This window comes from Lycium ferocissimum, chromosome 10, assembly GCF_029784015.1.
Source record: "Lycium ferocissimum isolate CSIRO_LF1 chromosome 10, AGI_CSIRO_Lferr_CH_V1, whole genome shotgun sequence".
Lineage (NCBI taxonomy): Eukaryota > Viridiplantae > Streptophyta > Magnoliopsida > Solanales > Solanaceae > Lycium > Lycium ferocissimum.
Window position 1 is genome coordinate 37329848 of NC_081351.1, and position 11121 is coordinate 37340968.

An 11121-nucleotide genomic window follows, 5' to 3' on the forward strand; every position below is an offset into this window, starting at 1 on the left:
GTTTATGAATTCAGAATTTTAAAAATGATGGGGGTTTGAAGTAAACTACTCCCTTCAGTCCATATTATATGATATTTTTAGCTTGAGCACCCCACTCACCCTTAGAAAGTAAGAGGTGTTGTCACCAAATTACCCTTAATTAGTACCTGTTTATGATTTTTTTGGTTACGTAAAACCACACTAATCTAAATAACGGTAAATTTGAAAGAAAAAAATAATTAATACCTTCTTGATCATGTAAAAAACCATTTATCTTGGACTAAATGTAAAAGCTAAAAACCATATAATATGAATCGGAGAGAGTATATTTATATATATTCAGATTCAGTGGATTTCTTTATACAAATACGGGTTATCTTCTAAAGCTATTGGTTCTCTTAGAATCTGAAATTAAACTCTAACTCCGCCCCTCAGGCTATGCATTTCCTAGAACAAAATACATAGGACTAGGAATCATGAACACAATTAGTCAGCTTATACTATCATTTACCCTTACATAAGAAATGAATTTCAGATTGAAGCAACATAAATACAAGACTGGAACTGCATGTTATAGTGCTGAACAACGCAGTTGATGATACTATACTTCTCAAGATAACAAATGATTGAGCTGACTACTTTAGGGAGCGCTAATACCCCACAGTGAACCTCCAATTGAATCAGTGTGTTTCACATACCAGATGTCTAAATCGAACAAAATAAGCCGACTACTAAAAACACTGCAATATTCAGATAGGTTGTAAGAGAAACACAAAAAACAGCAGAAGAAATAGGTGAAAAAGCAGAAGGTGCAAGAGCAGCAGAATCAGGGCCAATAGGGTACATCATATCATCTGGATTTTTGCTAGGATTTGAAGGAATAGTTGGCACAGAAGAAACTGGAGGTACAACACCACCAGAAGAAGGCAAAAGAGGTGCAATATCTGGAGATATCTCTGAAAATGGAGATGCCACTGGCACTGGAACTGGTGGATTTGCAAGAAACTCTACTGGGGTTGATGATATTACCTTCATCTCCACACTCAATGACACAACTAAAGGTGTTGAAATGAATATAGCCATAATGAGTGTTGCTACAACAAGAAAGCAAAAGCTGCTGGCCATTATCTCAGAACTAAAACTCAGTTTAATTCAATTCTTTTTTCTTGCTAATGATGAAGAAATCAATGTCACATAGGCTTTTTAACTCTCTTTTTTTGAACAATAATGAGGATAGAGAGAAAGGATGAAAAGGAGAGATTGATCCGAGAGGGGCTATGATTAAAGGTGAGTAAAAGGTTTGACTATTTATATGAATTGAGTGAGTGGTATTGTAAATATGTACAGGTTGGCATGTTAGGAAGTAGACAAAAATTCCCTTGGTGATTATGGTATTTTATTATTTTTAAGTACTTTGTTTAAATTAGTTCATGCTTTTTTCTAAAGGGATCCTCTCAAAATTTATTATTGGGTAGTGGGCTCTAGATATGATATATTGCTTTTCTATTGCCTTAGTTGCAAATCACTGTTGGACTTCTGCTGTCTCAAGGACATGAACTGGTTGTGAGTCTACTCTCTTCTGTCCTAAGCATAAGTTGTTTTGACAAATTGAATTTGTTTCAAAATATTTGACTCCTAGAAAAAGAAATTAAAAAGAATTGGGCATAATTTTCTTTTTCAAATTTATCCTCACCACTCCAATTAGTGGTGTGCTAATTAAGTGAGACATGTAAACAAATACAAATGACAGTTTAGACAAATAATCGTATAATTAAGACTGAAAATATCTTTCTTAAGAGACCTACAAAAACCTTAGAAGACACATAATAGGAATTGAAGATAATATTAACATTTAAAATAAATGAAAAGAGAAACCAAAGATTGAATTATTGGTGGCAAAAGTGTGGAAAGACCCCCAAAAAAGGCTATCAAAGTTACCTAGGGAAGGATACAAACATGAAAGTCCAAAAGCAATTTGTTACTTTTGAAGACTTTGCATTATTTTATCATATGTTGGAATAGTTTTTATTTTTCATCCAGAAGTTTCATAACAACTACAAAGATATACTGTCTAGCTAGTCCTCCCACAGTTTCGATTTATTTGCCTTACTTTTCCTTTTAGTCTGTTAAAAACAAGAGACTATTACTTTCTATATTTAGTAACTTTTTACATTCAATATCTTATCTGACATATTTAAGATCACAAGATTCAAAGAACCTTTTGATACATTACACGTACCTTTTGTTTAAGACCACATAATTCAAGAGCTTTTTTTAATTTTTTTAATTTTGTGCTGAATCAAACTAAGACAAACAAATTAAGACAGAGGATTATTTATGCCAAAAGAGAAGCGGTGCTTGCCCATTAGAGCTAACGTAAATACGTAATACAGAAAATGACAAAATCAGGGATAAAATTAATGTGTCCTTCCAACTTTCTACCTTTTACGAAGTGCCTCTCGCATCTTTTAGTGCGATTACCTATTTAACTTTATTTTTAATAATTAACCTTAGTTAACTGGATTGAACATTAATAAATTGTTAAATTGACATCAGACTTTGATTTTAATATTAGCTAGCTCCAAAATCAAGAACCTAGAGATACTACAACTCTGGACATCAAAACTTAAAAAAATAAAGTGAATAAACATAAAATAGATTATTAAAAAGCCCCATGGATAGAAACATGGAAGTTCATTGGATGCCTTTGGGTGTAAGTCTAATAAGTTGATGCTCAAACATAAAAAAGATAGGCTTAATACATAGGCAGCCCTTCAACTTGCCAGCAAATTTCATTTAGAAACTCAAACTATGGCTTGTTCCAATTACGCAACGGAACACATGATAAACTGTTCCAATTAGACGCGTTCGGTTCAAATTTTGAAAAATCTTTTGCGCGTGTTCTCAAGAGTCTATTAGGCAGTAAAGAGTAAAGTGAATCACATAAATGTCATATTTTATGAGTTATTAATTTGGATCATAGAGTTGATAGCTGTAATGCTAATGAGTTTAATGAAGACAATGTTCAAAAACGAAGACATGAGATCTGCAAGCTACTTTATTTGAATTCTTTGGTCCATGTCCTAACGTCTTTTAAGGTTAATTCAGGCCAAAGACAAGAAAGAATTCTAGATATGAATGAACTTTCTTGACCCCCTTAGGGACCTGGCCCCTATATTTCCCGATAAGAGAAGATTTGTCCAAGTAATTGAATTTAACTTGCAAAGCGCAAACCATACCATGCAAAGTATTGGAGAAAATATCTAAAACATGAATAAATTGTATGTATCGAGAGGTAGAAGAAGAATCTAATTTAGATCAGTTGCCAAAAGTATGGCAAAATAAGAAGTATATACGAACGTACCAACTCAGGAATGCAGTCGAAGAATGCTTTAGATGCAGTCCTAACCAACTCCCTCGTTTAGCTAAACCACTCTTTCATCGGCTGATGTGTTCCACAGCAACATCATGCCTCTTCTGTAAAAATTCAGCATGTTATTCCCTTTCTTCTTCTTTGCCTATGCAATATACAACAGCATTGAAATACTCAAGACAGAACTAAAAGTAGTAATGGAAACAGAGATCCCAAAGTCCGTGTATTCGGTTAAGCAAGCCCTGCTCGCCAGCTTCTACCCAGGCAAAAAAAGTTGACTGTCAAGTGAAAAAGGTTGCTTTACTAAGTAAGATAAGGAAAGAACCAAAGCTTTACCAGCTGAACGAAAGCCATTATGCCTTAGCCATCTGTTTTCTAGCTTGTTAAGTGCTTTTTTTTTTTTCCCCCTGAAAGCAGGGACTGAGCTGGAAGTGAATAGCATTGATGAACAACGAGGCCATTCTGGGAAAGTTATTACAAAGCTTAAGTAAATATATAGCATCAAGTTTGGTATCCAAAAATAACAACTTTCAACAACAAAAAACCAATTATATTCTCCTGTGCTATTTGACTTTCTTAACAACTGGCAAGTAGAAAGAAACGACTACAATTCCTACCTGGTTGTCTGCAAGGCCCTTTTGTCCTGGTTCCCTTCATTCTCCCAGCAAAACTATTTCCAGCCAAGAAATAGTTGTCTCTGAAGTTTGTCTCAGCATGAATACCTGATTCATTCAAGTTTTCTACCACGGCAGCACATGCATCAAATATCCCTCGAGTGTCAGCATCCTTTGAAGGGCGCAGGAATAATAATTACTTGGGTTGTTGCTACTATAGGAGGTAAGACCAGGTCTTTTTTATCCCCATGAACCATGATCACTATACCAATCTGTCACCACATCAGAAAAAAGAAGTGAGAGTTAGCTTGCATAAAAAAGTAGAAAACTACAAAGACAGTTTCTAAATAGCTTTGAATTCCTATTGTTCCAGTGGTATAGGCCCATGAGTTCTGCCAGACCATAGACTTCTCTCTCTTCTCATTTTCAATTTATCTCAAATATTTTTGCAAAATTGGCCTAAACAATGTGAAGTAGCACCTTGGATGTCACGGCCAGTATTAGGAATAAAAGCCAGTCAGACAAAGTCAATGAATGACAAACACCAAGAATATTCAGAGGAAACACCATAAAGAACTGCCAAACGATGCGTATGACTGAAGCAGACTTGGATACCTAAACTGTAGTCATATAGAGCCCCCAGCAAATTTCTTAAACTCATTTATCTTTCCTTAGTAACCAGAACAGCTAAGAACCTGCATCTACGTAGTTTTAATAACCTGAATTGCAGCTAGTGACATGATCATTACTTAATAGAAAGCTACTAATCCGTATAAGCAAATATATACAATGGACTTGAATGAAGAAGCTGGAAGCTGACAGCAGCAAGTCTTTTCTGGGCTAAATCAAGGCATCTGAGAAACAAACAGCTAACTCTCACAAAGCCCTTCAACTGGGACATGCTCACAAAATAATGCAACAAGATTAGAAGAAAACCATTGTTACAAGAACATGAACGAGTCGGGAAAAACAATTAATAGTTTCAAATGATATTGAAGTGGTTGGCTAAAAAATGAAATTAACCTCACAGTACTTCTCCCACTGCTGTAATAATTATCCGGAGACCTGTACCCCTGCACTTATTCTCATATATCACTCCAACTTCGAGCAGAACTCTTATGGATTTTCTTTTCTATCATCAGCCTCCGGACCGAAGCAGATCTTTCCCAGTCCTCGGAAGTAGCAAATACGTTTGATAACTGCACGAAAGCACCTGAATTCTCAGGATCAAGCTCTATAATGCGGTGGGCCACGAGCTCTCCTAGTATCTTATTACCATGAGCTACACATCCTCTCAAAATGGATAGCCACATGCTTGAATCTGCCTCAAATGGCATCTTTTCAATGAGGTTCATAGCTTCTTCAAGACATCCTGCTCGTGCATAAAGATCTACCATACATGAGTAATGTTCAATCCCTGGATCAATGTGGTAATCGTTACTCATTGAATAAAACCACTTTTTTCCCTCTTCTAGTAGACCACAATGATCACAGGCAGACAATACACCAATAAATGTGATATTTGTTGGCGAAACACCCACACCTCTCATTTCGTGGAATAGATTCAATGCTTCATTTCCGTGACCATTTGTAGCACAACCCATCAACATAGAATTCCACGAAACCTCGTCAGATTTAATCATTTGGTCAAAGAGCTTCCTGGCATCAGTAACAAAACCACACTTGCAGTAGAAATCAATTAAGGAGGTAGAAATTATTTGATCACAGTCAATGCCGATGATAACAGCTCTTGCAAAAATCTGTTCACCAAGTTCAACTGATGCAATGCTTGCACAAGCACTGATCACACTTGAAAAGCTAAATTTGTCCATCCTAAAATCCATCCTATTCATCCTGTAGAAAATATCCAGTGCTTCAACTGGACAACCATTTTGATTAAGACCAATTATCATAGAGTTCCAAGATATTAAACTCTTATAGGGCATTAACTCAAATAATTGCCTTGCGTCTTCAATTCTGTTGCAATTAAAATAAATGGTAATCATAGAATTTAGCAAGACGGTATCATGTATTTTAAGTTCGTTAAAAACTTTGGAAGCTTCATCAGGACATCCACATTTAGCATATGTATCAATGAGTGCACTAGCAACAAAAAGGTCATCCAACAGTCCAAGCTTAAAACCATAAACATGAACTTGCAAACAATTTTTAACGGCATGTGCACTAGCACAGGCATTCAATACACTAGCTAATGTAGAGGAATCCCCTATAACTCCCTCTCTGTGCATCTCCTCAAAAAGCAACAATGCTTCCAACACTTTATCGCATACCACATACCCTGCTATCATGGAATTCCATAACACAATACAAGGATCAGTTACCAGATTGAAGATCCTTCTAGCATCATCCATTCTACCACAGTTTGAATATGCTGATATCAACGCTGACAGGGAAAAGTTATCAGGATTCTGCATTCTACTCAAAATATAGCTCGCGCTATCCAAATCACCACCTTTTCCATACATGTTAACTAAAGAACTTGCCAACACGGAATCAATTTCAACTTCATCCACTATAATACGAGCATGAATTTGCTTCCCTAAATCAACACTTCTTGCATCAGCACAAGCCCCTAATGCAGTTGCCAAAACAAATGAATCCATTTCACGTAAATCCCAGTCTATAAACTCCTTAAACAAGCGTAAAGCCATTCCAGGGAAACCCGTTTTCGCGTATCCATGAATAAGTGAATTCCAAACTTTTTCGTTTTTCGATGGCATTTCATGCAAAAGTCTTCTAGCAACACTCAATTCCTCAGCTTTAACAAGACCAAGAATCACCACATTCCAAGAAAACTCATTCTTGTTAGGCATTAAACGAAACAAGTCTAAAGAGTTATTTATCTTTCCCCATTTCATGTACCCTTCAATCATGGTATTCCAAGTGAAACAGTTTCTCTCAGACATTTCATCGAACAGGTTTCTTGCATCAGTTATTTGTCCACACTTAGTGTACATTTGGAGAAGGCGATTGGCTATTGTGAGAGCAGAGTTAAGGATGCCCCTTTTGAGGAAAACAAGGTGGAGTTGCTTTCCATGTGGGAGAGATTGGTTGCTGTTGATTGTGCTGAGCAGCCTAGCACAAGATTGCAAGTCTAGCTCCATCTATGTATGGACATGAGATTCTTTAGTCCATCAGAAAATTTCATCCCAAATACTCATTACTCCAAGGCATTAATTATTCAATTTTAAGAAACACAAGAGGTATATTTGTAACTCATTAAGTAATAGTAGCTATTATTGAAATATAGTAATTAGTGAGAAGGCAAAAAGTTCATGTGCTAATTGTTTTACGAAATTATGAGGATAGACATTTTAATTTGTTGTGAATTTGTATTCACACCTCTAATTAAAAAAGAGAATAAACATATTTTGAATATCAATCTATCACACTCTTAAATAGAAAATGACTACATATTACTTAATAAGATGTACTCCCTCCATCTCAATTTAACTGTCATTTAGCTCAAAAATTATTCCAAAATAATTATTACTTTAGAAATTCAAGCCTAAAGTTGGTTATTTTTTTCAACTATATTCTTAATATTAATGAGAATGCACCATTTAGTCTTTGGTAGTTAAAAAAAAAAAAAAAAAATTATTTAAGATAATTAGAAAAATTAGACTATATTGTATAGAATTAAATACTTTTCCAAGTCTTTTTTTTATAATTTCCTTCTATAGTGACGATGCATTAAAAATTCTTTCCTTATTACCAATTTTTTTATTTTAATGTTTTAAGTTATAAATAATTTTAATTCTTCCAAGTTTTCTTATAACCGCTAAAAATTGCTATAGGTTTCACAAAGTTACAATTAATATTTAGAAAAGTTCTTTGTTTCCTTATACAATCACGATTTTTGTTTAATATTTTAGAATTTTGAATAAACTAATTAAATTCTTCATATTTATCAAGATTTTTAACAACAAGAACCAATGTATAATTTAGCAACAAATGGCTAATAGTTTATTGATTTGAAAGAAACTATGCAAGTTATATATTAAGAAATGTGATATATATTTTTTGCATACAAAGATATAAACTATAAGCACGTACTAATGACTGGGGCCTTTTGATTCTCGGAGCCTAAAGCAGATGTTTTAGCGACCTTATCCTTGAGCCACCCAGCATAATATTTGTGTTGGATTTCCGTAATATAACTAATGTAAGTTGAGTCAAATTATAATTTACTGTCAATATTTGTGTTGCCATTATAAAAAAGTCATGCCCTAAAAGCAAAATGATTTTTTTTTACATGATATATATAAGTGAAGTTTCCCTATTCCCGCTCATAATGGGATTAGAGGACTTGCCAAATATATCTTCCTAATCCATACCGAATTGAGCCTACTTCCAAACGTTAGTCTACTAATCGATCCCTAAAAGGGATTACTTCACGTAATATAAATATACACCCGCCCCGATCATCAAAAAGTGCTCTTGTAATACCTACAACCATCATGGCATACTCTATAAATATGTTTGCCTTTTTTTTTTTTTTGGGTATGCTTATTCTTCCTCTCATATGCTCAACCTAATTGCTCGGGTTTTTAGTTTCATGAAAAATTTTGCGATGCGTGCAGCGATTTTCTTATCCTTTTTCACCGGAACTACAACCCGTCTTCTAATACTGTCTTGCTAGGCTACAAACCCAACATAATGATGCTCTTGAAGCATACACATCACCTATCGACACCTATGGAAGCACACTTACCAAAGGCGACTTCAGTTTTAGGGTTCACCATGTTTCAGCTCAAAACATCAGCGAACAAGTCATCATCTTTGGCAAGTTTGAGCTACATATCAATGTAACCAATATTGTGAATCATGTTTGGCAAGAGGGTCCATTACAAGATGATGATACACCAGGAATTCATTGCTTGTTAGGAGATAACTTGAAGTCTTTTGGGACTTTAAATTTTCGTTCTGGGAAAACTCTGGCTATAACTCATGTAAAACCAAATTCAAGTAAAGATTGCTCACGGGATTATCAATGGGGTTAGCTGGGAATGCCAATGGGTGTTGTTCTTGCTATATTGAGATTTCTACCGTTACCAGAATTACCAGTTTTGTGGTTCAATCTACATATTTATTTTCAAACTATAACTTTTTTTCTTGGTATTGCTGATGGAAGTTTGGGATTTTTTCTTTGGAGAAATCCTTCCAGCATCCGAGTGAAACACACTTCTCATAGGTATATTGGCGGTGCACTCTTAGACCTTGCAACATTACAAGTCTTAGCTCATTGTTTACGGCCAAAAAAGGTTCACAGATATAAGGTATACTGGAATATCTACCATTGGTGCACTGGTTATGACACCATTATAATGGGAGTTGTCAATTGTTTCAAGGGTTTTCATATGATGGACGTGGGGATTTGGAAGAATGCTTAAATTGCTTTTCTTGCTTCTTGGGATTTGTTGTTGCTACTATTGAAGTTCTCAAATGGTATTTGAAGGCTCAGAAATGAACTATACCAGAGAGCTACGTACAATAATCCTAGTAAATAGACAATGAAAAAGTTCAATAAATTGATGTATCAAAATTCAATGACTTGGATATCTACTACCTACAAGAGGGAAAGGAATTTTTTCATTCAATTTTTTTTTTTTTTTTAATTTTATTTTTTTACACCCCAGCCTCCAACGCAAAATTTAGTTGAAGTTGAAAAAGGAAGTATTTGAAGTTGGAAAGAATATTTGAAAACTTAGTTGTGCTTGAACACGAAACTTCATTTGGAAATTTTTTAATTTATTATGATTTAAAATAATCATATTACTTGAAATATTTTTTTAAAACAGATTTTCTTTTCCAAGTTAAAGTTAGAATATAGATCCAAAAAATAAATATTGATTTGCAAATACTTTTAAGTCAAAATAACGGAATGATATTCACTCATGTAGTCTCAGTTGTAATCTCATAAATTATCTAGATGATGTAGCTTTTAATACATAAGTAGACGTGCTAATACTTTTTTCAAACTAGTAATTGTACGTAGACGTGCTAATACTTGCAATCATAGATTAGCTAATTTAGCTTTATCCTTATTTCATGAAGTCTCTTGGGTTGAGAACTTCTCAGTTTGAATTGTAGAAGAGGCTTGTCAGTGCTTTGCACAACTGAACAACTTTTAATGAACGCGTATTAATTATGGTGAAAAAAAAGTCTAATTTGTATTCCGAAATTTACACTCCCTAAATTATTGATAATATTACATCATATCACTCTCACTTTGAATATAATATTTATTATGATCTGATTTAAAAAATATATTTTCTCTTTCAAATGAATAATAGATCAATTGCAAATTGCACGCATAGATCCACACAGACTTGTAGTTTAAACTGCTGAAATGTACCGCTCATAACAGTGAGAGGGGAGGAAGAAAGAATGCGAACACAAATATAAAAACGCAATTCATGAATTATGGGTACCCAAGAAAGGGGATAGAGCGCGCAAAACGGAGTTTCCAAACACAAAACAACCCTAAAGTTCCTTATCCTTGTGCAAGAATTATTAATAAAACATTTTTCTATTAAGATTAAGGAGTCAATTGAACATTTCAATAAGGGGATTAAATTGAATCAAAGTTCATGTCGTCCGTCCTAAACAAATAGGAGGTGTGGGTCATGGCCCGAACATAAGTCGTCCACCTCAATTCTAGGGATAGATTAACTTTTCTTTCATTTTTGTTTTGAAAAGTGAAAGTTTAGTTTTAGTACGAGATCACTTAACACTTCACAGTGCTTGCACTTTTTACATATCGAACTTCTATTTAGAAACATGTTTAAGTAAATAAGAAATTATAATTTCAAGATCAAAAAAAGTTAAGATTATTGTATGATAGAAATTTTTAATTTAAAATTAGCAAATAGTAAGTATTTGTTTGTCAAACTATCATTATTTCAAGTAACTAAAAATTCAAAATTTGATGTTTGTAAACTAGATTTTTAAAGCTCTCAAGTTATTTTAAGTTTTTCAATCCATGAAAATTTATTTTTATTTTATGTCTAAATATAACTTGAACTTCTAAATACTCCTTTTGTAATTATCAAATACCTTTTTTTTAATCTCAATCAAATTATATCCAAACGCACCCTAGTTAATATTTTGCTTGGACACCTAGTGACTTGG

At 34.0% G+C, this 11121-nt stretch overlaps 2 protein-coding genes across 3 annotated transcripts; both read right to left on the bottom strand.

Annotated features, from left to right (window-relative positions):
* Positions 1-456: 456 nt before the first annotated feature.
* LOC132033731 (classical arabinogalactan protein 27-like) lies at positions 457-1282 on the bottom strand. The gene has a single exon (XM_059423780.1). It carries the CDS (start codon positions 1102-1104, stop codon positions 685-687), a length of 420 nt encoding a protein of 139 aa, XP_059279763.1. The 5' UTR covers positions 1105-1282; the 3' UTR covers positions 457-684.
* A 1566-nt stretch (positions 1283-2848) lies between these two features.
* LOC132033732 (putative pentatricopeptide repeat-containing protein At1g77010, mitochondrial) lies at positions 2849-7331 on the bottom strand. 2 transcript variants are annotated; one of them, XM_059423782.1, is made up of 4 exons: positions 4990-7331; positions 3970-4238; positions 3689-3814; positions 2849-3456 (listed from the first exon to the last, which is right to left on the bottom strand). In XM_059423782.1, exon 1 carries the CDS (start codon positions 7089-7091, stop codon positions 5052-5054), a length of 2040 nt encoding a protein of 679 aa, XP_059279765.1. In that variant the 5' UTR covers positions 7092-7331; the 3' UTR covers positions 2849-3456; positions 3689-3814; positions 3970-4238; positions 4990-5051. The 2 variants fall into 2 exon arrangements, with proteins under 2 accessions (XP_059279765.1, XP_059279764.1); XM_059423781.1 differs by having other exon boundaries at positions 2853-3456; positions 3970-4228.
* Positions 7332-11121: the final 3790 nt, after the last annotated feature.

What these genes read in the sequence shown, in the direction of transcription:
- LOC132033731 (XM_059423780.1), bottom strand. Translation starts at nt 1,104, where the DNA reads ATGGCCAGCAGCTTTTGCTTTCTTGTTGTAGCAACACTCATTATGGCT.
- LOC132033732 (XM_059423782.1), bottom strand. Translation starts at nt 7,091, where the DNA reads ATGGAGCTAGACTTGCAATCTTGTGCTAGGCTGCTCAGCACAATCAAC.